A 27,826-nucleotide genomic window follows, 5' to 3' on the forward strand; every position below is an offset into this window, starting at 1 on the left:
CTGATTACTTCTATTTCTCAGGAAAATAGTAAGCAAAACTGAAAAGGAAGACAGGAGAAAAAGTACTGGTGGCTTGAGGATGAGAAGGTATGAAGCAGTGGATTAGGAAAATAGGAGAATAGTTTAATATAGTTGGTATTTTCAACCCAAGGCACTGTTGAAACAATTTTCTAACATTTTGTTCCTAAATTTAAGTTCACAAAGAAAGCATCATCTTGATGCAAGTAATTATCAATGTCTATCCATCTTTATTATGCATATGCTACTCCAGAGAGTGAGCAAACCCTGCCCTCTAGTAAAGATAGATGTGTCTCAAAAATGTTTAGCTAAATGTGAATGGAATATTGGCAGGTTTGTAGCTTTCTTGAATATTTGCAGAGCGGCAAACAAGTTGTTTTGAATTCTTTTCTCATTACAGGACTACCTTCACAAGAGAATATGTGCCTTACAAATTTAAATGCACTTATGTGTGTTTCCCATTTACCCTAAGATTACTGCTGAAGAAAAAACTTTAAGTAATAAATTAATGTCATAGAGGAAAAAATGCTTACTGTTAGAGGCTGGCATATTAGAAATGTTTTCAAAAATGCCATGAAGCCTTCTAATGACCACTTCATATAGATAGCTTAGAAAAGATTTGTTTTTTTTTTTTTTTTTCGTAGCCTGCAGCTATCATCTAATAAAATCATCTCAAATAAATAAGGGTATAAGTAGTTATGTCATAAATATGCTCTACATGAAAATTACAAATCTATAAAACCTTTGATGAAGTAACAGGGAGACTATCATTTTATGTTTTTTCTATTGATGTAACTCAGGAAAATAGAAAAACAATCTTGGTGTTTTACAAGACATGTATAGTGTGTCTTCTAAACTGTCTTATCTTCTAAAACTTTGCATTTGAGAAACAAAATTACATTGGATTCCTTAGGGGTGTGTGTGTGTGTGTGTGTGTGTGTGTGTGTGTGTGTGTGTATTTTCCACCCTAGGAAAAGATATGTATATATTTTTCCAGAATCCAAACCTTTTACAAATATCTCACCATACAAAATCCCCTTGTTATGGAATCTTTAGGCAGGAATCTCCTGCACCTCCCAACATGCTGATTCAAGGGACAGGTATCTTTACCAGTGACACATTTTAAACAATAAGGTACTGATTTGTTTATGTGTGTTTGTGGGGGGTGTGTGTGTGTGTGTGTGTGTGTGTGTGTGTATGTGTGTTATGGTAGATTATTATTTAAGAAAATTAGGCCACTTCACACAAGTAATTACTGTTCATATATGTGAATGAGATGCCAAAACATAATCACTGAGAATATTCAAAATCAACCAAAGACTCAATATCACCTTTTTTTTTTTTTTTGTATGAATGAAGCAAAATTAACCAAATGAAGTCACTGGTTCCTAGGAAACATTTAACGGTTTTAAAACGCTGTTCTGGGGCCAGATGTGGTGGCTCACGCCTGTAATCCAAGCACTTTGGAGGCCAAGGTGGGCGGATCACCTGAGGTCGGGAGTTCAAGAACCAGCCTGACCAACATGGTGAAACCCCGTCTTTAAAAACAAAAACAAAAACAAAAAACGCAAAAAAATGCTGTTCCGTTTCCTTTTAAGGACAGAAGAAAGTGTAACAATTCTTAGGCGGAACCGTTTATTCTGCTTAGTTCAAGTTTTGGTTTTGAATGGCTGTAGGCAGTTTTCACTCTTGGACAAAGTCCATGATGCTTTTCTCAGTAGGTTTGACTGTTTTCAAATCTAGATAATTTTTAAAATATTGGCTGAGAGTGGATAATACAAATGTTCAAATTAGGGCCTATCCATGATCACAAGGGCCAAAAATCTGTACATGTAATGAGCGAGGCTTGTGCTCTGAAGAAATTTCCCTACAAGTTGAGGATACATACCAGGCTGGGCACGATGGCTCATGCCTATAATCCCAGGACTTTGGGAGGCTGAGGTGGGCAGATCACTTGAAGCCAGAAGTTTGAGACCAATCTGGCCAACATGGGAAAACCCCATCTCTACTAAAAATACAAAAATTAGCCAGGTGTGGTGGCACGCCTGTAATCACAGCTACTTGGGAAGCTGAGGCAGGAGGAGGCTGAGGCAAGAGAATTGCTTGAACCCGGGAGGTGGATTGCAGCGAGCTAAGATGGCGCTATGGTACTCCAGCCTGAATCTCTTTACTAATATATTACAATGAATGAAACATTATGAGTGGAACCAGATTTTAACTAAAAAAATAATCAAAGGGGTATTCATATTTTCAGCCCATTCTACCTCAAAGTAATAAGAATTTCCATAATCACATTCTTTATTATTTATCCTAAATTTGTCTTTTCATTCTTTCACAGAAAGGAAATGTAACTCAAGAACAAATTTCTGTCATCATGCCTCTGGTATAAGATATTCCTGATGAATAAGTCTTTTAAAATAATAGCTAAAATAAGCTTTTTGTTTTATTCATGCTTTTAATCATCTCAGCCATTCTTGTCCCTCATTTGCACATATAATTGAAGGTTGACTATGCTACTGCTACACTCCAAATTTCATTCTGGTACCATCTGTACCATCAACCCTGTTCAAACTTTCAGAGTGCCTCAGGTCTAAATTTCTTTCCTTTCTGATAATGGAGGGCATATCTATTTTGTGTGGGAAAAGATAGAGAAGAGCATGTTTTATGTTGATTTTTAAATTAATAATTAATCCTAAAGCCTTTTTTGTACCATTAATTTAAACAGAAGCTATTATGCCTGGGGAAACTTAAAAGTTCTCTTGATTGGAGCTTCTCTGATTCTTCCTAAAAAAATTTTAGTTTAGCTGAGGATGGTGGCTCATGCCTGTAATCCCAGAATTTTGGGAAGTCAAGGTATGGGGGATCACTTAAGGTCAGGAAGTCAAGACCAGCCTGGCCAACATAGTGAAATCCTGTCTCTACTAAAAATACAAAAATTAGCCAGGCGTGATGATGGGTGCCTATAATCCCAGCTATTTGGGAGGGCAGGGCAGGAGAATTGCTTGAATCCAGGAAGTGAAGGTTGCAGTGAGCCAAGATTGTGTCACTGCACTCCAGCCTGGGCAACAAAGCGAAACTCTGTATCCAAAAAAAAAAAAAAAAAAAAAAATGGAGCCCGTATTTGCCTCTGCCTCTGTGTTTGAGAACACTCCCCGTCAGCATGCCTTATGAGAGCTGTTACAGTCTTATACAATCCTCCTTAACTTCTCCAGGGTAGGCATCTCACCTTACTCACCTATCATAGATGTACCTATTCAGTACTTACCTAGAATGCATTAAGTATCAAATCTTTGCCAGATTGATAAATAATTCTGTAAGACAAGGGATTTGAATTTGATAACATCAAAGTTCCTTTCCAGATCAAAATTCTACTATTTCTCTTAACTTCCACCTATAGATTTTGAGAATTCCTAAATGTTCATATTAATACACAGAAGTTGTCAATTTGGTCTTTAATGGAGTGCTAATCCTTTTCCTGCATTATGTTGGTGATTTAAGGCCCAATGTGAAGTTCATACAAGTAAAATCCTGTTAACAGTCATTTTAGACCAGTGCTGTCCAATAGCAATATAATACAAGCCAAACATACAAACCACAAGTTTAAAATTTTCTAGTAACTACATTAAAATAGTAAAAAAAAAAAACAAGCCAGGTAAAATTAATTTTAATATTCTAACACAATGTGTCCAAAAATAGTTGCAATATATAATAATATAAAATGATTAATATATTTTGTTATTTTATAAAAATTGTCTTCAAAATCCAATGTGTATTTACACTTGTAGAATATCTCAATTTCGACAAGCCACATTTCAAGTGCTTAACTGGCTTATGTGACTAGTTAGTGGCTGCTGTGTTGAGAGCACAGTTTTAGAGCCTCAATATTCAAAGTGTGGTCCATGGAACAGCAGCACTGGAATCAAGAGGAAGCTTGTTAGAAATGCGAATACTAGGAATCAAATCTTCATTACAACAAACACTCCAGGTGATCTGTATGGACATCATGTTTGAAAAGCACTATTCTAGGAGTATTCAAATTCTTTTTCCAGTGAAACTTTGTTTTGAATATTTTTATAAGATCTACATTTCTAATATGTATAAGCTTTTAATATGTTTATGCATGCTGGGTCCTTCACCCCTGTTTTTTAAGATAACTAATTTTTTTTAAATTACAGAAGCAGAACTTGTTTATACTATGGAAATATTAGAAAATGCAAATAAGCAAAAATAAAATAGGCCAGGTGGGGTGGCTCATGCCTGTAATCCCAGCACTTTGGGTGGCCGAGGTGGGTGGATTGCTTGAGCTCATGAGTTCAAGACCAGACTGAGCAACATGGCAAAAACCCTGTCTCTACAAAAAACTTGCCAGGCATGATGATATAAGCCTGTAGTCCCAACTGCTCAGAAAGCTGATGCAGGAGGATTGCTTGAGCTTAGGAGGTCAAGGCTGCAGTGAGCTGATATTGTGTCACTGTACTCCAGCCTGGGCGACAGTGAGACCCTGTCTCAAAAAAAAAAAAAAAAAAAAAGAAAAAGAAAGAAAGAAAACAAAACAAAAAAAGAAAAAAGAAAAGTCACTTATAGTTCCATCAACCAAAGATAACTACTATTGACATTTTTGGTGTTTAATATCCTTCTATTCTCTAAAATGTTCTTTATTTCTTAATTATACAGTACAGAAATATATTCTTATAAATAATTCAAACTGCAACCCATAAACTAAGGTCTCCTTAAATCACTTCCCTAAATCTAGTCCCCTCTTTGAGATAATTGCCATTACAAGTTTGAAGTATATTCTTTCACATCTTGTTCTAGGCATTTAACTGCATTTATATAACCCAGAGATACACAGGAACTTACACACATTTATATGGATGACATTTGTTTTTTCACTTACATATATATCAGGTACATTTATTCAAGATCAATTTTTTAAAAACTTTAGTATACTTTTTAAAAAAGCATATTGCATATATACAGCATATTGTATGTTGAGTATGAACAGTAAAATTAACCTTTTTAAGCATTTAGTCCCATGAATTTTAATAAATGCATACAATCATGTAACCATCATGATCAAGATACAGAATAGGTCCACCACCCTCAAAATACCTGTGCCTGATTGTAGTTTAGAGGCACTTGCTCCTTCCCCAGCAATCACTGAACTATTTTCTGTCCCTACAGTTTTGTCTTTTCTACAATGCTACAAAAATGGAATAATACATTTGCCTTTTGAGCCTGGCTTCATTTAACTCAGCCTAATGCCACTGCAATTCATTCATGTTTTCTGCATATATTGGTAGTTTGGTCCTTTTTATTGCTCAGTGGTATTCTATTCTTTCAGTGTACATTATACAAATGTTTATTGATCTGTTTACCAGTTGATGAACAATAGGGTTTCCAGTTTTTGGTAATTACAAATAAAGTTGCTATAAACTTGATTTTTAGGTTTTTGAGTAAATATGTAGAGGTGAGATTGCCAATAGAAGGTATCTTTTTTAATCGCTGCATTTTACTTCAGGACTGAAATGTATATGTATATTTATTCATTCAATCAACAAATATTAAATACTTAACACTAGATAATGAGAGTACAGTGAACATAGTGTTGGTCAGTGTTAGTCCTAATCCTCATGGAATTTGCTTTTAGGCAAACTCCTATAAATAGGCATAGAAATTACTTCCAAATCCTCCTATCATATACAATTAATTCTTTTACCTCAATTCAATCATTGCCAATCATCTGCTATTCTGCGCAACATTTTCCTAGGAGTTTTCAAGGAAAAAAAAATGAGGTTCCATGCAGTAGTCTTAGTTGAGAGAAATGCCTACCTGTAACAACGGCACTATGTTGGAGATGGGGAGGTCATCTAGCCTTGGGAAGCTGTTGCAGTTTAATGTAGGGAACCTGGGATCATTGTTCATATTCCTAGGACGATCGTTTTCAAACTTTAGTGTGCATCAGAATCTTATTGAAACACAGCTTGCTAAACTCCACTTCTCATTGTGTAGGCCTGGGATGGGGTCCAAGAGTCTGTATTTTTAACAAGTTCCCAGGTGAGGCTAATGCTACTGGTCCCAGGAACACACTTTGAGAACTGTTATTTCTGGCAGCTTCTGACCCGGAGAATCTTAAATTTGGATGCTCTTTCATCTTGTGTTAGGAATTCAGAGATCTAGAAGTGTTAACAGCTATCTTTGAAGTTACTAATGCAGAAAAAACTCCCGTGGGCCAGGGTCGCCTCTGCAGGATCACGTGACAATTACAGTTCAATATTTTCTTTTTATTTATTTATTTATTTTTGTATGTATTTTATTGCATTTTAGGTTCTGGGGTACATGTAAAGAACATGCAGGATTGTTGCATAGGTACATAGATGGCAATGTGGTTTGCTGCCTCCATCCCCCATCACCTGTATCTGGCATTTCTCCCCATGTTATCCCTCCCTGACTCCCTACCCCCTGCTGTCCCTCCCCTATTACCCCCCAACAGACCCCAGTGTGTGATGCTCCCCTCCCTGTGTCCATGTGTTCTCACTGTTCAATGCCCACCTATGAGTGAGAACACGCAGTGTTTGATTTTCTGCTCTTGTGTCAGTTTGCTGAGAATGATGGTTTCCAGGTTCATCCATGTCCCTACAAACGACACAAACTCATCGTGTTTTATGGCTGCATAGAGTTCCATAGTGTATATGTGCCACATTTTCCCTGTCCAGACTATCATCGATGGGCATTTGGGTTGGTTCCAAGTCTTTGCTATTGTAAACAGTGCTGCAATTAACATATGTGTACATGTGTCCTTATAATAGAACGATTTATAATCCTTTGTATATAATACCCAGTAATGGCATTGCTGGGTCAAATGGAATTTCTATTTCTAGGTCCTTGAGGAATCACCACACTGTCTTCCACAATGGTTGAACTAATTTATAATTTGCACTCCCAACAGTGTAAAAGTGTTCCTATTTCTCCACATCCTCTCCAGCATCTGTTGTCTCCAGATTTTTTAATGATCGCCATTCTAACTGGCGTGAGATGGTATCTCAATGTGGTTTTGATTTGCATTTCTCTAATGACCAGTGATGATGAGCTTTTTTTTCATAGTTTTGTTGGCTGCATATTTGTCTTCTTTTGAAAAGTGTCTGTTCATATCCTTTGCCCACTTTTGAATGGGTTTGTTTGGTTGTTTCTTGTAAATCTGTTTTAGTTCTTTGTAGATTTTTGATGTAAGTCCTTTGTCAGATGGGTAGATTGCCAAAATTTTTTTCCCATTCTGTTGGTTACCGGTTCACTCTAATGATTGTTTCTTTTGCTGTGCAGAAGCTCTAGAGTTTAATTAGATCCCGTTTATCTATTTTGGCTTTTGCTGCCAATGCTTTTGGTGTTTTAGTCATGAAGTTCTTGCCTATGCCTATGTCCTGAATGGTTTTGCCTAGGTTTTCTTCTAAGGTTTTTATGCTGTTAGGTCTTATGTTTAAGTCTTTAATCCATCTGGAGTTAATTTTAGTGTAAGGTGTCAGGAAGGGATCCAGTTTCTGCTTTCTGCACATGGCTAGCCAGTTTTCCCAACACCATTTATTAAACAGGGAATCCTTTCCCCATTGCTTGTTTTTCTCAAAGATCAGGTGGTTGTAGATGTGTGGCATTGCCTCTGAAGCCTCTGTTCTGTTCCATTGGTCTATATATCTGTTTTGGTACCAGTACCATGCTGTTTTGATTGCCGTAGCCTTGTAATATAGTTTGAAGTCAGGTAGTGTGATGCCTCCAGCTTTGTTCTTTTTGCTTAGAATTGACTTGGCTATGCGGGCTCTCTTTTGGTTCCATATGAAGTTTTAGGTAGTTTTTTCCAGTTCTGTGATGAAGGTCTTTGGCAGCTTGATGGGGACAGCGTTGAATCTATAAATTGCTTTGGGCAATATGGCCATTTTCATGATATTGATTCTTCCTAACCATGAACATGGAATGTTTCTCCATCTGTTTGTGTCCTCTCTTATTTCCTTGAGCAGTGGTTTGTAGTTCTCCTTGAAGAGGTCCTTTACATCCTTTGTTAGTTGTAATCCTAGGTATTTTATTCTCTTTGTAGCAATTGTGAATGGCAGTTCGTTCTTGATTTGGCTCTCTTTAAGTCTGTTTTTGTTGTATAGGAATGTTTGTGATTTTTGCACATTGATTTTGTATCCTGAAGTTGCTTATCAGTTGAAGGAGATTTTGGGCTGAGATGATGGGGTCGTCTAAATATACAATCATGTCGTCTGCAAATAGAGACAATTTGACTTCCTTGTTTCCCAATTGAATACCCTTTATTTCTTTTTCTTGCCTGATTGCTCTAGCTAGAACTTCCAATACTATATTGAATAGGAGTGGTGAGAGAGGGCATCCTTGTCTAGTGCCAGATTTCAAAGCTTCCAGCTTTTGTCCATTCAGTATGATATTGGCTGTGGGTAAGATTTTATTTTCATTTGTCTTGACTTACCATCTTCAGGCAGGTTCTTCCCTGAGTTACACTAGTTAGCAGGGGAACATGTCATCAGGCACTCTTGGCACCACCAATAACACAGAAGGGCTTCCTGCTTTGAAGGAGTCTACTAGAGCAGAGTCTTAATGTCAAACTTAAGAGTTTGAGGTGGTTAGAGGTGGCTAGGTTTCCTAGCTGTGAAGCCTTGTGAAAGTCCTGGGGTATTCACTTGAGACTACCCTCAGGGTAGGGGGAACAGGCTTACCCTGGGTTTAAAGGTGGGGAGAGTCTGGGGCATATGACCTGGCTGCAGGGGCCAGGTCCCACAGGCAGAGGAGCCACAGTTGCCAGTAGTCATTGGTGAGTATAAAGCTAACTGCAGTAAAAGGCTTTTTGGTTTCCTTCCCTTAGCTAGTTTGACGGGCAGGTTTAATAAAGGAATCCATGGTTTCATTCCCTTCATAGCAGGTTTCAAATAGTTTTAGCATTCACTAGCTCCACCACCAACTAGTTAGTTCTTGGGAAATTTCCTCATCTGTAAAATGAGGACAACCCCCCTACCTCTCAGGGTTATTGTGAAGATGAACATAGTAACATTCGTAAAGTAGTTAGTGTGGTACCTGACACACAGTAGGCCCTTCTTTATCTAATGGGAACATGGATCCCAGGTGGGGAAGCTACATTACGCCATTCTGTGGGAGCTCTAGTTGACTTATCACAAAATATGCCTAATTCTCATATATATAAGGGTACTGACGTTACTGCCTTTGAAAAACGAGGCTAACTAGCTTTTGGGGCTTGCTGTTAAGTAACTTATAAGCACATGCATTTTTTGGAGGACATGTAAGATTGGAGCCTGTATTAGCTGACAGGATAAGAGCCACACCATTAGCACTTGAAGACTTGCAGGATCTAGGACAACTGTTCATAATATGGAACTTTAGTTTTTGAGCTAGAAGAAACAGCGCAGATTTATTTCAACTACTCATTCTACAGATTATCCTGGGACGTTAAGTGACCCTGCTCAGGGTCACAGAACGTTGCAATATTTAGGGTTCCTCTGAGCGGGCCTTGTTTTCAGCCATTCCATTCTTTCTGAATCTTGCCCTTTTTTCTCTGTCAATAAAGCACTTCCTCTTTTACCCTTTTTATTTTATATATACATATACAAAATGAGGAGAAATTCATTAACACCATTTTGTGGCTCCATAATCTTGCTTAGAGAAGGATTCTGGAAGAGCAGAAATGTAAGGTAAATTGGAAGAGTCAGAATGTAGGTTGGTGAGACAGAAGCAGCGGCACTCCTCTCTGCTCCCATCTGTCATTCCCAGATACTCTAAAAGGTTATACTACTTACAGGTTCACTATAAGCATTATTCCAACAACCTGATGATTTTAGCTGATTGGCAGTTTAGTACCTATGCTTATATTCCAATTCTATGTTTTAACAGTCAGGAATCTTTTCTTGCTGTCTTAGGCACGTCTTAGCCAGTGAAAATGATTTTTTCCCCCGTATCAGAAACTTACTCAAAGAAGACAATCAGCCCTCTTTTTAAAAAGTCTGTGAAACATAAACTTTAGATAAATGACAGAGTATTTGTTTTATACAGGGAGGTTTCCTTTCTGTTCTTAAAAAAAAAAAAAAAAAAAAAAAAAAAAAAAAAGCACATCCAAACTCTGCTAGCAGAGAAAGTGGCAAATAATTTCAGAATGGTATGGGAGAGCAGACTCTCATTCTTCAACATTCAGAGTTCCTGCTACAGTTGCTGAGAGGTAAGGACCCCTCACAGACAAGATACCTATTCCAGGAGAGCTTGACTCCTCAACTCCCCCTAGCAGAGGAACAGTTTCAGAAGAATATACACGAAGTATATAGTCTGTCCCCCAACTGGTTACTCTGAGTTCCTGCTACTTCTGCTGAGAGCGCTAAGGACCCATCACAGACAAAATCCCTATTACGGGATAGATTGACTCCCTATTTCCCATCTCCCTTCCTTAATAGGGAGGAAGACAAATGGTGGTATTCCACTCTAATTGCAAAAGAGGCATTTTCTAGTGGCTCACAGACCTATAATCCCAGCACTTTGGGAGGCCAAAGCAAACTTGAGGCCAGGAGTTTGAGACCAACCAGCCTGGGTAACAAAGCAAGGGTCCTCCTCTAAAAAAAAAAAAAAAAAAAATTAAAGAAATTTTTTTTTTTAAATTAGCCAGGCATTGTGGTATGCACCTGTAGCCCTAACTACTCAGGAAGCTGACACAGGCGGATCGCTTGAGCCTAGGAGTTAGAGGCTATACTGAGTTATAATTGTCTCACTGTACTCCAGCCTGGGTGACAGAATGAGACTCTAATAAAAAAGAAAAAAAAATTTTAAAGAGGTATTTTTCCTATTGAAACAATGTTAAAAATAATGGGTAAATTTCCCTAAACTATGAATTAGATAAGTTACTGAGAGCTGGTCTGAAAACCTAATAGCCATTTTAAGCTTGTTTTCTATGAAAAACACATTTGTAGGTCCAAAAATTGGCTGACCACCAAGTTTTTGAAATATATTGTCATAGATTGGGAAATGGAGGGATATTTTTTAAATTTTGATTTACAAATTCTTTCAAGTATGCATTAAGTAACAAACATTTTTTGAGTTCCTGATTGTTGCATCAACAATCACAATACCTGTACTAACATATTACTAAAATCTCAAACATTATTTGGAGGTTCATCATGTTACTTGCTTTATTTTTGTATATATTTAAAATTTTTCATAAAATAATTTTTTTAAAACCCTTCAAACATAAATTCCACAAATCCCCAAAGGATCAACTTAAGCTGAAATTAGGTGGCAATGTAAAGAATCTCGAATAAAAAGAAAAATCTTGAATTTTGAATTGCACCCACAATATAGACAGCAACCCAACTATCAAAATGTAGAAAACATTTGAAATAATGCATCTATTTTGGATTTTCCAAAATCTCACATAACTGTTGTTCATAATTAAGAATGCCTTTCAAATGCTTACACGACATTAAAAATCAATATATACCACAAATAAAGTGGAATTGAGGCCCATCTTACTAAATTTGGCACAAATGAAAGATCTCTATTAAGTCTCTGAAGAGATCATTTAATTTTAGCTCTTACTTTATTTTAATCTCAACTCTGATAATTTATAACTTAATTCAATTACCAATTAGTACTTTCAGAACCATACAAGCAAAATATATATTACCATTAATTTTTCAAATACAATGTCTCAACACTATTTTTATATATTTCCATTTTATTTTAAAGTATCTAAAAATCCATTGCAATTAATATAGAAAGGAAAATTCATCCTTTTAAGTATCTCTTTTTAGTATATTTATCTCTTTAAGATGTAGTTTGATAAAAGTCTACTGGGTTTCCTAAGATATAATTTTATTAAATTTAGAGTTGAAACTTTTACTCTTTAGAAACCTTCAGTTAACTAATAAATTTTCTATAACGTACTTTCATTTATTTTATAAACAAAATATTTTTAAAACCCACAATTGCATGATATAAAAGAAAGTAATAATTAAGTAGACAAAATAATAAATGAAATATGATATGCCTTCTGCTAAGTGTCTATGAGTTTTACAGAATAATCATTACAACAGATGTCCTTAGAGAACAAAGGAGAATGAGAAAATATAAAAGTAGGGGTGGCATGGAAGATATTTTGTTATCTTCTACTGTGTGGTCTTTCACTGCATTATTCTTTAAACAGAAAAAAAGGCCTCCTCAAGGGCAAGTCCTGCTTCAAATGTCTCCTTCCCCTCCTGACTACAGAATAATGTGTTTGTGTAGTATATGATTACACCAGACAAGACTGTGAACACATGTGATTTACTCAATGATCCTATTCTGCTTCCTTTTAAAGATAAAGAATGCATTTAAGTCGATTGTGTATGTGACTGTGGTAATTCCTTAGAAGGCTCCATTCAAACAGAGAACAATATTACCTTATTTTAAAACTTAACAGCATAGCCATTTTCCTGGTCTTCATTTTCCTTCAAGACAACAACATTAATACTTTCATTTATTTTAGAATAGACAACCATAACACGAGTGATTATTTTAAAATAGTTTTAATTTTTCTTTGTATAAGCAAGATGCCCCCATAAAATATTCACTTTTCAAAAATCTTTATATGCAAATAACTTACAAAAATCTGTGCAAAATAAAAGAAACAACTAAGGAACAAGACAGCCACCACCACCACTACCACAGATCCTAATAGCAGGCCAGATCAAGTGCAGATCTCCTGAAAACAAGCTGCTTACATTCCCAGAACCAAACCCCCTGGGTGGAATCTTGTCTTCTGTAACTCGCTGGGTGGTAGAGCCCATAGGAATTACTCAAACTGACAATCCCAAAGCATGGTCACCTACAGGGAAATGAGACAGATATGACTTGTGCATGATAGTTATTTTCTTGTAATAACAGTAAAGAAAACAACTTTAAATAGTAAAAGTTGTGTGAGCTTCAATTTCAACAGGTGGATAATTCTGTTTGTTTTTACCAAATACAGCATTTGTTAGCTAAGGAGGAAAATATATAATGTATACTTGCCATTTTTTCTTTAAAGTAATATTCTCTAAGGCACTCATATATAGTGATTATAGATACACTTAAGTGATATTTAAAATAATAAAAATAGCAAACACTTGAGGACTTACTATGTACCATACATACTCTTCCAGGTATTTGATATGGTTTATTTCATTTAATCCTCACAATAACCTTATAAGGTAAGAATGATTTTTCTTTTTTTCTTTCTTTTTTTTTTGTTTGAGATGGAGTCTTGCTCTGTCATCCAGGCTGGAGTATAGTGGCGTAATCTTGGCTCACTGCAACCTCCGCCTCCCAGGTTCAAGAGATTCTCCTGCCTCAGCCTCCTGAGTATCTGGAATTACAGGCCCACATCACCATGCCTGGCTAATTTTTGTATTTTTAGTGGAGACGGGGTTTCATCATGTTGGCCAGGCCAGTCTCGAACTCCTGACCTCAAGTGATCCACCTGCCTCAGCCTCCCAAAGTGCTGGGATTACAGACATGAGCCAACGAGCCCCAAGAACCATTATTATTACTATTTTTCAAATAAAGATCTAAGACACAAAGAAATTAAATTACTTGGCCAAGATCACACACCCAGAATTCAAAACCGAGTATCCTGTCTCCAGAGCTCTTCCTTTTAATTTAGTAAAAATAAATGTGAAATTGGATTTTTAACCCCATTATCATTGATAATTATTCCTCCCAAGATTGTACATTCTGAGTTTCTTCCCTGTGAACTGCCACCTCTTTGACGCATTGTGACTGCCAGACTCTCAGTCCCTTCCAATTCATCTTCTGGTTTCACTTGCTTTCCTGTACAGCCTGGGCTCTAGTCATTTTAATTATGCCCAAATCTCCTGCTCAGGACTCACTAGCTAGAGTCAAACCAAAGTGGTCCCTTGAACCAGCAATCTCTGCTATTACTCTTCTTCGTAGTGATTTAATCCATGAAAAGTCATGCTGCTTGCTTTTAAGTGAGTTCACTACTGCTCAGCAATCCTTTCACTGACACTATGCAGCGGTTTTGAACTTTTTCTAAGACATCCCCAAATATGCCCATCTATCCCTTTATAGATTACCTTATCATGGATTTATTTAAAATCCATCCAAAGTAGGGTTGCCAAATAAAATAGAGGATGTCCAGTTAAATCTGAATTTAAAATAATCAAGGAAAGTTTTAGTTTAAGTATGTCCCAAATATTACATTATAGAAATATGTAAATAGTATTTAAGATAATGAAAAATAGCAAAGGTACTGCGCCTAGTATTGCATGAGACATACGTACTAAAAATTATTGTTTATCTAAAATTCAAATTAAACTGCTTTGGATTTTGTTAAATTCAATCCAATCAAATTCCCTTCTTTCCATTACCAGAGGTATCCTTTCTGTTTTCAAAGGTTAATTCTATGAACTTTTGTCTTTCTCCTTACTTCTCTTTCTTTCTCCTTACTTCTCTTTCTTCCTCATTCTACATATTCCTTCTCTTATACTTTCAAGCATGTTCAGGTAATCTCTACTGTGATGTATTTTGTTCTGAGAGAGTCTTCCTTTGCTGTCTCCCAGGCTGGAGTGCAATGATACAATCATAGCTCACTGAAGCTTCAACTTCCTGAGTTCAAGCAATCCTCTTGCCTCAGCCTCTCTAGTAGCTGGGACTACAAGCACATGCCATCCCACCTGGCTAATTAAAAAAATTTTTTGTAGAGACAGGGTCTCCCTATGTTGCCCAGGCTGGTCTTGAACTCCTGGGCTCAATGGAGCTTCCCTCTTTGGTCTCCCAAAATGCTGGGATTATAGGCAACAGCTGCCACTCCTGGCCTCCTACTGTGGTATTAAGGGTCTCAATTCTTCATCTCTCTATGAACACATGCCCTTTGTTATGTCACTTTCCAAGTTCTCTAAAGAGGATAATTCTGTTTTTCTGCTCCTTGAATATGGGCTTAGCCACATAAATTGCTTTGGTCGCTAGAACGAGGCAGAAGTGCCAGTGTCAGTTTAATAGAGTCCATGTGTCAAGAGACTTAGTATGTTTCTGTTTGCCCTCTTAAACACGTCTTCCATCTCCATGAGAAAGATATGCCTAAATGCGCGGGACAGTCCTAGGAGGAGGATGATAGATAAGTGTCCAGCCTAGAGCAAGCTCCCAGTATGTCTGCAGATGTATGAGCAAGCCCAGCTGAGATTAGCTAACCCTCAGACATGTTAGCTATAATAATTGTCTTAAGCCATTTTATTTTAGAGTGTTTGTTATATAGCAAAAGCTAAACGAAGCATCTACCCTGAAAAACCTCATCCTGACGATACTACTCCAATTTCCTTTCTTATATTTCCAAACTGCTGCAAAAAGTATCCTTTGGTTTTTGCTTGTATGCCTTTTCCATTTATTCTTGTTATCTGTACCACTTCTCTTTTAACTGACATCAAAATCCCCCTAATGGTCAGTCCTATAGCTTTGGCACTATCCTCATCCACCCTGGCCTCTGTACAGCACCTGACACTATAGGTCACTTCATGCCACTGTTAAGTTTCTCCCTCTTTTATTCTACTCCACTAGTTTTTATTTCTTTGGTTGCTCCATTTACTTCAAGGGCTCATCTTCTCTCTTCCCCTCTTCTGGGAGCTTATTAATGATCTCAAGAGTGACTGTTATATATCTGACATACACACATCTTTATTTCTATTCCTAATCTCTATTTTAAGCTCTAGTTCAGTTGGTCCTCAAACTACAATGTGCATCAGAATCACTCGGATGGTGATTCTGATGTCACTGCACCTCATTTAATACATGTAATTCAATCTCTACAACAACACTATGAGGTAGGTACTAGTATTATTATCTGTTTATTATAGACAGAAAAAATGAGGCACAGAAAGTAATTTGCCCAAATTATGGATCAGTTAAGTAGGGAAATTGGGCTGCAGAGTTTAAAGTCTTAGCAGAATACTCTACTATCATTCAATACATTACCTATAATACCAATAGTCTTCTTCACTATTCCCCACTCATATAGTGCTGTTTTCCCTGCTACCACAGGGGAACAAAGGAGTATGTTTTTAGAAAAATCTTTGGGAACAAGGGGGAAGCTGGGAAAGTCAAGAATGAAAAAACTCAAAGCTCCTGGGCCTGAGGCCTCTGGCCCTGAATTACAACTAGAGATTACTTTGATTTATAAAAGCCTCTTTAAATAGGGAACTATGCCTAGGAGTCATTTTCCTTCAGTTATCATTTCATCCCATAATGTCTAAGACATGTTCTTTTTGACTGAATATTTATTTTAAAAAATATTAGAAATGTACCTTACCAGATAAACTAGACCCAAAACTGTAAAGTAAAATATGAAAGGACAAAAGGTACATTAGAGTCAGACAGAGGAAATGATAATCAAATGATTCAGCCTATTGTTAATTTTGGGTACGCAAAGGAGAATTAGAACACTATACTTTGGCATACAGGGTATAAGGTTCAGATAGCAGAGATTAATACATAACACAGTATAACCTTTTCTTCCCAACAGTATTAGATGGGCTGCCTACTAGGGTGATGTATTAGATGGCTGCCTACTAGGGTGATGAATTTACTCAGGATGAGGGCAGGAATTCAGTGAAGGAGGAAGACTGTAAGCCAAGTGTCAGTCTTAAATTAAGTCCTGAAAGACTACCTATATGCTAAAAACAGGGGAGAAGATATTCTAGAATGAGGATCCTTCCCCTTTCTCTATGAGCTTTCAGTCTAAAAACATTTCATACAAATGCAGAAGAAGCTGCTCAAGAAAAATGAGTAATGTTTTCCTTCATTCATAAAACGAATCTTTGTACTACTTTGCAGACTTGGCAAGAACCTCTGGTTCACATTTTCATCCTAAGGCTAGATTTTCCCTGCTAAAGAGGAATGGAGAATGAAATTACCTGCTAATTCAAGCAAGAAAAATATCAGCTCTTGTTCTCATACATTTGTGAAAATAAATGTTTTAAAAATAAATTACAACTAGATTACCCCAGTTCTGATTTGAAAACATCTGGTGAGACCACTATGTATAGTTTCTCACTACGTATTTTGTTAAGTATAAAAACACACATAGAAGGCCGGGCGCGGTGGCTCAAGCCTGTAATCCCAGCACTCTGGGAGGCCGAGGCGGGTGGATCATGAGGTCAAGAGATTGAGACCATCCTAGTCAACATGGTGAAACCCCGTCTCTACTAAAAAAATACAAAAAATTAGCTGGGCATGGTGGCGCGTGCCTGTAATCCCAGCTACTCAGGAGGCTGAGGCAGGAGAATTGCCTGAACCCAGGAGGTGGAGGTTGCGGTGAGCCGAGATCGCGCCATTGCACTCCAGCCTGGGTAACAAGAGCGAAACTCCATCTCAAAAAAAAAAAAAAACCACACACACACATAGAAACAAAAGAAAAAAACCCACACATATACAAAGGTTTTTAAAAACTATCTTAAAAGAACAGAGTAGCATGCTATTTCCTGACAGGCTGACCTTTACACAAAGAATGTCCACTTTCAACCAAGCTGAAAATTACTCTTACTGATGGTTTCAGAATATCACTGTCTACCTTAGAAAGTGGAATGTTTGTCCAAGTCATAAATAAGTGGCCAGACAGACACTATTTGGTAATCAAATGATCATTGTAGAGGGCCAGAGAAAATTGTTTCTGCAGTACCAACCATGTATCTGGTACTGTGCAAAACGAAAAAGGAAATGGGCAGGCAGGGCATGGTGGTTCCTGCCTGTCATCCCAGCACTTTGGGAGGCCCAGCTGGGAGGATCCCTTGAGCCTGGGAGTTTAAGACCAGCCTGGAAAACGTTGGGAAACCCTACAAAAATCAAAAAATTAGCCAGGAGCAGATGCACATGCCTGTGGCCCCAGTGACTTGGGAGGCTGCGGTGGGAGGGTCAAGGTTGAGTGAAGTGTGATCGCGCCACTGCACTCCAGCCGGAGCAACAGAGCAAGACCCTATCTTAAAAGAAAAAAGGAAACGTAGAATATGATTCCTAATGTCAAGAAACTTAAAACTTAGTGGTCAATTACATAATATTGGAGTCCAGGGCCATGTCGTACTCTTAAAAAAATTAATCACATCATTTAACATAGGATTTTATAAATATCAGTAAGTTAATAAAAAGTTAAAATACAAAAACCTTAGAATTGAGCAATAAAATGCATATTTAACATAGGTAACTAGGCCGGGTGTGGTGGCTCACACCTGTAATCCCAGCACTTTGCAAGGCCAAGGCAGGTGGATCACCTGAGGTTAGGAGTTTGATACCGCCCTGGCCAACATGGCGAAACCCCATTTCTACTAAAAATACAAAAATTAGCTGGGTGTGGTGGCGGGCACCTGTAATCCCAGCAATTTGGGAAGCTAAGGCAGGAGAATCACTTGAACTCGGGAGGCAGAGGTTGCAGTGAGCCACGATCACGCCACTGCACACTAGCCTGGGTGACAGAGTGAGACTCTGTCTCAAAATAAAAATAAAATAAAAAGGTGACTGAGTGAAAACAGTTAAGCTGATGTAATTATTATCTATGAAATTTCTATTTTAAAAAACCCACAAAAACCTCTATTAACAATGAGAACACATAGACACAGGGAGGGAAAGGAGGTAGAGCATTAGGACAAACACCTAATGCACGTGAGGCTTAAAACCTAGATGATGGGTTGACAGACGCAGCAAACCACCATGGCACATGTTAACCTAACTTAAGTAACAAACCTGCACATTCTGCACATGTATCCCAGAACTTAAAAGTAAATAAACAAAAAAACCTCTATTTAAAAATCTTTTCCTATTCCAACTTTATATTTTGTGTAAGTACTAACACAGGAAAACTTTAGGGGAGAAAAGAGTGGGTTAAATGGGCAAAAGAGACAGGGAGAGGAAGAGCAAACCAGGCAGAATGAGTATCACATGCAATTCTCTTTTCTGTGGATAAGGAACATGCATATATCAAGAATTGGTGTTATAAAAAGGTGAACTATAAAGTAAGTTCCTTGAAAAATTCAGGATAGGATCCAAAATGGAGCAAAATTTTCAGCCTAAAAATGCTCAGTGTGATATATATGAGAATGTAAAATTTGAACCATTCTGTTGTTTGCCAACAGTGAGAAAATGGTTAGGTAAATTACCATATATCCACAGCACAGCATATTTTGCAGCCATTAAAACAATGTATATGAAGAGTTTTAATTTACATGGAAAATGCTTGTTATAATGCAAAGTGAAAAAAACTAGGACATTATTTCCTCTATATAATATATTTACAGAAAAATTTTCTAGAAACAGAATGGACTAGAATGTTAATCATGACTTCCATTGGGTGAGATTGAATGTTCTATATTTTTCTCTATTGTCTTTCATATTTTCCATACTATGCATTTAAAAATTTTAAAATTGGAAAAATAAATTTTTTTTTGAAAAAATGAAGAAATATAAGGACTTACGTATATTTACACATCTGAGAATAAATAGCCTTTTCTAGCCTCTGGAATGAGCATATAAAATAAAGTGAAATCTAGGAGAATCCACTGTCAATAACAAAGTTTTGTGTGTGTGTGTGTGTTTCAGATAGGGTCTTGCTCTGTGACCCAGGCTAGAGCACATTGGTGGTCACGGCTCACTGCAGCCTCAACCTCCTGGGCTCCAGCAATCCTCCTGCCTTAGCCTCCTGAGTAGGTGGGACTACAGGCATCCATCACCACGCCTGGCTATTTTTTACTCTTTTGGGAGACAAGGTTTCACTATGTTGCCCAAGCTAGAATCAAACTTCTGGGCTCAAGCAATTCTTTCACCTTGGTCTTCCAAAGTGCTGGGATTACAGGCATGAGCCACCCTGCCTAATCTCAGTAAAGAGCTTTTTAGTGGAAGTTTTTCTGGAATGTGATTTACACTGTGAATATAAAAATGCTGTGGGAACTTTGGGGCCGGGGGAAACTACCCTGAGATACGTTGATCCAAATAGATACCTTGCTTCTGAGATTTTGTATCTTAATTATTTAAATTGGGAATTTTATCTATCCTTACTCTGTGTGTTTGGTCTCCACCTACCTATCTATAATATAATCCGTTGGAAATGCTCCAAAATAAATTCTGGTTATATAATTTAAATGAGGGTCCTGAAAAACTCAGGTATCAGTTTTAATATTACTCTATTCTAAAAGTTTCTTTTATTTTTTGTTCCTCAAATATCATCTTTAATTTATAGGCTCATTGGTCCCTCCCTTAAGACTATTATTGCTAATTTACAGAAGTCAGAGAGTTGTTTTAGAAAGTTTTGCTTCTCTGAGTAACTACGTAAATTAATTGGGTAAAAAAGAATAAAGATCTCTGTTCAGGAAATTCATCTCTCACCACATGGTAAATCTGACTTTCCTTTGGTTTAAAGAGAGAGGAAGGAAATAAAAAAAAATATTTCTTTTGGCCAAGAAATATTTTATTATTAATAATTTAGGCACTAAATATTTATGTGCCTACCTTGTACCCAGACGGGTGTTATGGAGAAATTGGGGAAAACTGCATAAAGCCTTTTGGGACTTTGTATGGTTGACAGCAATTGCCTCCAAAGTTTGCCGTATTTACTTAGGGCTTCCAAATCCCTCTGAAAGGGAATGAGTCTCTTTTCCATCATGATTTCATAAAGGCAAGAGACTGGATGAAGGGTTGGGTAAAAATTTACTTTAAACTACGCCAGGGTTTTTCAATACCTGCATTATTGACACTTTGGACCAGATAATTCTTTGTATTGCAGGGGCTGCCCTATGCATTGTAAGATGTGATAATCAAAAATGCCACCAGATATTTTGCCAAATATCTATTGCCAAATAATTTTGCCCTCGGGGGCAAAATTACCCCTGGTTGAGGACCGGTGGACTAAATGATTCAGACATTTCGCCCTGCAGTAATTAAGAAAATTGAGTTATCTAAGAGTGAAGGAAAGAAAAGGAATGACACAAAGAATAATTTAGCTTGAGGCCAGGAGCCATTATGGCTCACACCTTTAATCCCAGCACTTTGAGAGGCCAAGGCAGGTGGATGGCTTGCGCTCAGGCTCAGTAGTACGAGACCAGTTTGGGGAATAGAGTGAAACCTCATCTCTCAAAAAAATATGAAAATTAGCTGGGTGTAGAGATGCATGTCTGAAATCCCAGCTACTCAGGAGGCTGAGGTGGAAGGATTGCTTGAGCCCAGGAAGTTAAGACTGCAGTGAGCTGAGACTGGGTCACTGCATCCCACCCTGGGTGACTGAGTGAGACCCTGTTCCAAAAAGAATAATTTAGCAGGGCATAGTGGCTCACATCTATTATCTCAGCACTTTGGGAGGCTGAGGCAGGAGGATCGCTTGAGCCCAGAAATTTGAGACCTAGGCAATATAGTGAGAGACCTCATCTCTATTAAAATAATTTCGAAAAAATAAAAAATAATTTAGCTTGAACTCTACCAAATTTACTAGAAAACAAAGTATCTAAGTGATTGAATAAGAAAGAAAATACTGTCACTCGTCAAATCACTATGCCCTTCTACCTATTCCTTAAAGATGAATGAAAAAACAGTGACACGACAGTCTGTTTCTTACAATAGAAATGACTACTTATATAGATGCTGCTCAGAAGATTCTCTAAGTTTAGGAGTAAAAGTAATAAATCTGGAGTTAGGAGATATCGGTTCCACAAAACAGCTTTATTTTTTTGGGCCTTAGCTTACTGATAGTAATGGAGGGGTGTTGGGCAGGCAGTAGAGAGAGCTGCAAATAGATTTTTAAATTTAATTCAACAAATGTTGGTAACTTTATTCTAGGCATTATACTTGGATCTAGTATATAAAAGATGAAAAGACATGGTCTGCTTCAAGAAGATAACAGTCTATTAGAATGACAGACTAACAACTACAATAATGTAAGCGTTATTATAGAAGCATGTACAAACAGAAGTGGAAGTCTAGAAATAACACCTAAATTTGTTAGAGGAAATCAGGGAAACCTTTACAAGGAAGTGGCATTTGAGCTAACACTTGAAGGAGAAATAACAATTTTGCCAAGAGACAAGAAGGGAGAATGTACTATGCCAGTTAGAAAGGCAAATGCACAGAGATCTGATAATTTTTCAAAAAGAATGGCATGTTTATGAAGTTGTAATACCTCAGTAGTACTAGAAGACAAATGGAAAAGAAGGTGAAAAGGTAATGAAGCCGAATATCTACCTAGGCCAAATCATGAAGTTGGTATGCCATAAACATTGTTTTTATGGCAATAGATGATAATTTGACATAGATGATAACTTCAAATTTATATGGTAGACAGCTCACCCTTGCAGTACAGTAGAAAATAAGTTCAGTGGGGAATAAGCCAAGCAATCAATCAAGTGACTATTGCAATAGTATACCTAAAACTAATGAAAGACTGCAAAAGGACAATGATTATGTGGACAGAAATGGGGAATGTTCAGGAGAAAGAATAGGCAAGACTTGAAGTATGAATGCTGGGGGGATTACAGCTAAGGTGTATTCAGAATTTTGTAAGTACTTTTGGCAATACTTCATTTAATCCTTATAATATCCCTACTAAGAATGGAAAGCAGGCCAATTTGTTAAAAGGTAATTTGCCAACAAATCAGTTTGCTATATTTACCAAATATTTGTTTCAGAGAATATTGACCCTGAATATATTTAATAAAAAAAAAAATTTTTTTTTGAGACATGGTCTTGCTCTACCCCCAGGCTAGAGTGCAGTGGTATAGCAACCTCAACCTCTTGGGCTCAAGTGATCCTCCCACCTCTCAACCAAGCAGCCTTTCAGTCCAAAATAGCTACAATCTCGGACTACAAATATACACCACCATGCCTGGCTAATTTTTGTTTTGTTTTGTTTTGGGGATGAAGTTTTGTTCTTGTAGTCCAGGCTAGAGTGCAGTGGTGTGACCTCAGCTCACCACAACCTAGGCCTCCCGGCTTCAAGCGATTCTCTTGCCTCAGCCACCAGAGTAGCTGGGATTACAAGCATGGGACACCACACACAGCTAATTTTGTATTTTTAGTAGAGACAAGGTTTCTCCATGTTGGTCAGGCTGGTCTCAAACTCCTGGCCTCAGGTGATCCACCCACCTCGGCCTCCCAAAGTGTTGGGATTACAGGAGTGAGCCACTGCACCTGACCACTAATTTTTGTAGAGACAGTTTTACCATGTTGCCCAGGCTGGTTTCAAACTCCTGGGCTCAGACAATCCTCCTGCCTCTGCCTCCCAAAGTGTTGGGATTAGAGGTGTGAGCCACCGTGCCTGGCCACTAAATGTTTCTTGGTAAACTTACTTTTTAAATAAAATCACTTTTGTTGAAATGATTTAGAACCTAAGGTAAGTTTTCCCCATTTTATTGACGAGAAAACCGAGACTCATAGAAACTGAAGTTCACAGTTAGCAAAGACAGAGTTAGGTCTACAGAGCTAGAACTTTTTCTTTTTTTTTGAGAAAGGGTCTCACTCTGCTGACCAGGCTGCAGCATAGTGGCAATACTATGACTCCACTAACTCAGTCATAGATGTAACATGTTTGTCTAATATGAACTTTGTTACTCTTTTGAGTTCCTGTACTTCATAGGTCCACCAGAATCCTTTGCTCATGAGGCTCTAGGCTCACTGCAGTCTTGACCTCCCAGGCTCAAACTATCCTCCCACCTCAGCCCCCAAGTAGCTCGGACTACAAGTGTGCACCATCACATCTGGCTAATTTTTCTATTTCTTATAGAGATGGATTTTTGCCATGTTGCCCAGCTGGTCTCGAACTCCTGGGCTTAGGCAATCTGCCTGCCTTGACCTCCCAAAATGCTGTGATTACAGGCTTGAGCCACTGTGCCTGGCCCTGATAAGGTTAATATTCTTAAATCAAGAACTATACCTTAAAAAAAAAAAAAAGGGACACAATGGAACTAAATTCCAACTCCAATATAATAAGAGTAGCATAGCTTATTATGACAACTTACTTAGTTTTTCCTGGGGGATATCTGATGAAGATAATGAAGGTAAGATGGTTCTCTTTGCTTTTTTGTGGTGCTTTGTTCTTTTTTCTTTTATTTAAACTCTCAGAAATTGCCATCTATCTGGAGTCAACTACCATTTATATGTATGTTACACATGGAACTCACTGATCACCTTTAAGTTGTTATCCCAAATATTTGTTTGATCATCAATGTAGGTGGTATTATTTTTCTGACAATACGGAAAAAGTCATCATAATTCTGCTGTCCAGGGTATGAGAGTTTGAAATCCTTTTAAATTCAACCCTGGAGTGCTCATGGTTCATAGCTGTATATAGTGGAGTCTACTCTAGGAGTTCAGTGGAGAGCAGCAACTCCTCTTTGGGGACATTTAAAAAGACATGAGGAAGTTTTTATTGCTACAGTGGCAGGTAGTGCACAGGGGCCAGGGATGTTAAATGTCCTGCACAATGAAAAACTGTCTCATCCAAAATACCAGAAGCCCCATTTAAGAAACCCAAGGGCTCAGAGCCATCATCTTCATCAACATGCAACATGTATAGTCACACAGGGCCCAGTGCTTGGTTTAATGCTCTACAGTCTCTGTCTTCAAAATTGTAATACTTTTATGTTTGGCTATCTGTTTTGTAAGACCAGTGGCATAGCAGAGCAAAACATGCAAGCAGAGGAGATTATATGTGTCCTTTCTTCCTTGCTACTCTATTTGCATATGGTCTCCATGATGCCTCATGACAAAGGATTCTGGTGGACCTATGAGGTACAGGAACTCAAGAGAGTAACAAAGCTAATACAAGACAAGCATGCTACATCTATGACTGAGTTAGTGGAGGCATAGACAGTTCCAAGAGGCTATACTCTGCATTCAAATCAGAACTTGCTTCAGGCACAGAAGGGCAGCAACAGCATCTTAAGGAACGCATGTGACTACATCACATCCTTCCTTACTCATCTGTTACTTCCTGCTATTAGCCAATCATTTATACAAAAAATGATGACAAAGAATGAAACAGAAAAGTAGGGCAACTCAGAGCTCCCTTTCCTTTCATCCTTCCTTACTCATCAGTAAGCAGAAACAGAGAATGTTGGTAAAATGTGTGCATATCAAGAAGGAAAATAAAAATAGTTGAGTTAGTTTTGTGCAGAGTTTACAGTGCTGATAGCACAAACTACATATGCATTTACAAGCTATGAATGTATAATTTTGGTGATTCCACATACAATTGAAATGTTCTTATATTTACATTTTAAAATCACATTACATAATATAAAGATGAATGGTAAAATTCATCCTAAGAATTAAAAAATTTAATTTTTTGTTGAATGACATTAAAAAGCAAATTTAAAAACACTATGACAAGTGGAGGGAGCGATGACAGAAGAAAATGCTTTATATTTTAGTACAGATAACAACACATTTTCCCCTGTGTTGGAACAAGAGGCCTTACATTTTCATCTTGCTCTGGGCCCCACAAATTATGTAGCTGACTGTGACTGGGCTAGTTTGAGCAGAGAGATTAAAAGATAATATTTAGCTCAGAGATCTCTCAGAGAGCCAGAATATCAGACTTGGATAAACATAGCTAGAAACAACATCCAAGAAAGATCATGCCACAAAGAATACCCATCCCACATCACAAGGATATCCTAGTGGAAACCCATCCCAGCACTGCCTGCCAGTCAGCACCTAAGACTGTAGAACAGATGCCACAATGCCTCTCTACCTACCCAGAGGAACCAGATCCGTCCTTCGTGGTATTTGTCAGAAAATACGATATCCCAGAGTGCAGCTGAAGCATCACGTTGCTTGCTGTCACATAAATGTCCTGAATGGGTACATCTGATTGTTGGAAACTAGATCATATACTAAAGCCAGCTTCTGATTGTCAGCATACTTTCCAACTAACTCCACATTCACTGAAGTCACTCTGGTAGGTTGGGCATATTTGTACCACATAGTCCCAACTACTTGGGAGGTTGAGGTGGGAGAAACCTAGCAGTTCAGGACCAGCCTGGGCAACACTGTGAGACCCTGTCCCTAAAAAAGAATGCAAACCCGCATTTGCCAATGCTACAAATTAAGGCCTTCCCCCTTCTCCAGTCATTGTTAAACATTTACTAATCACACCATTGATCTCATGCCAGCAATCTAGTGGCAAGGGAGTCTGAGAACTGTAGGTTTCCCCCCTCCCCCCCGTTTTTAAAGGACAGAAAAGCAAGCAAGAAGTGGGCTGGATGAATACTGAATAAGCCATCTTATAGTATTTACCACGAAAGTATAGTAGCTACTACTATCTGTTCTAGATTATAAACTAATAGGCAGATGTTAACAGACGTTGAACAGTATTGGTAAAGAAGGCTTGATAGGCTTTTACTAAAGGCAGACATGGTAAGTATACGTCTGTGAACTAGAGGAGATGAATAAATGTTAATTGATACAATTAAAACACATTTTTAGGCTGCTAGACTATAAACCTCATAAGGGAAGGGACCATGTCTGTTTTGTTTCTCACCATAGCTCAAATCTCCTGGCAAGAAACAGCCACTAAAAAAAAATGCATTAAAGATATTAAGTATAGAGTTCAATTGTTGCATTTTTCATACTGTGTGTATATAAGGAAATCCCAAGTGATGTTACTATTTTTCAATGAGTCAGATTTCTGAATATGAATATTTTACTATATTTTCACATATATTATCTGATTTGAGCATTATAATATCCCTGAGAAGTTAAAACAGGAATTACTATCCGTTTCATAGAGAAGGAAATAAATTCCAAATAATAAGTGATCACTTAGCTAAATGATGGTTTGAAATTCACATTCTGAGTCAAATTCCAGAACTTTTTCTTACTTCAGGAAGAATATATTCATAAAACATTTGATAGTGGTGAATTAGGGATTTGCATTATCAGATTTGCAATCTGAACATCAACTTAAAACTAAATTACATGTAATAAACACAACATTCCTAATTTCATGCTCCAAATGTTTTTCTTCAAGACTGAACATTCTTGGAGTTCTAAAAGGATTTGACTTGGGGTTGCAATTGCCTTTTCTTAAATAATGTTGATTCAAGAAGTAAGGGGAAAGAAACCCTCTTCCAGAAACAGCAAATCTGTTAATTTGATGCTTTTACCATTTTCTAGTTAAGAGTATTATAATTTAAAAGTTATGGATACACTTGATTATAATATAATACAATGATTCTCAACTTTATTTTGCTTAAGAATCACGGGGGTGGCAGGTAGTGTTGCCAACAATACAGATTCCCAGGCCCCATCCCCAAAAATGTAATCCAGTAAGAGCTAAAATGTTAACATTTAAAGAATTCTAGGTGTCATGGAACACTGAGAATCACTGGTATTGTGCATCTGACATTCGGCGTGTACAAAATATTTATTTTATAGAAAATATATTTTAGCATGGTAGTCGTATTTTAAAATGACTTCTATAGCCTTCTAAAATTTCAAATCAACTTAAGAGATTTTACCCCTTTAAAATGTTATTAGCTAATTTCCTGCATATGAACAGAATCTTGCCACCTATGTTATAATCATGCTCTGAGGTTAAAAACTGCAGGCTAATTTACTGTAGTAATCAGTTTCAAGTCCCTCGAAGCGTAAGTTCTTATTAGCATTTATATGTCAAGGAATTTATAGACAGTTTCTTACCAGTGACCCGTCCCTTCGGGCCTTTTGATTTTCCTATTTGAAAATCCACAACGGTTCCAAACGAGTAGCTCTCACACCACTTCAAACACATGGCAACCTGGTAACCATTAAAACG

The 27,826-nt window shown here is 37.5% G+C and overlaps 1 protein-coding gene across 1 annotated transcript in view; it reads right to left on the reverse strand.

The window, feature by feature from the left end:
- Positions 1–1,180: 1,180 nt before the first annotated feature.
- Positions 1,181–27,826, reverse strand: part of LOC120363280 (uncharacterized) — a 28,559-nt gene continuing 1,913 nt past the window's right edge. Inside the window, exon 3 of the mRNA XM_074397093.1 lies at positions 1,181–27,808. Coding sequence (XP_074253194.1) covers positions 27,783–27,808 — 26 coding nt within the window. The 3' untranslated portion in view covers positions 1,181–27,782. The remainder of the gene's footprint in view (positions 27,809–27,826) is intronic.

This window comes from Saimiri boliviensis, chromosome 4 (assembly GCF_048565385.1).
Source record: "Saimiri boliviensis isolate mSaiBol1 chromosome 4, mSaiBol1.pri, whole genome shotgun sequence".
NCBI lineage: Eukaryota > Metazoa > Chordata > Mammalia > Primates > Cebidae > Saimiri > Saimiri boliviensis.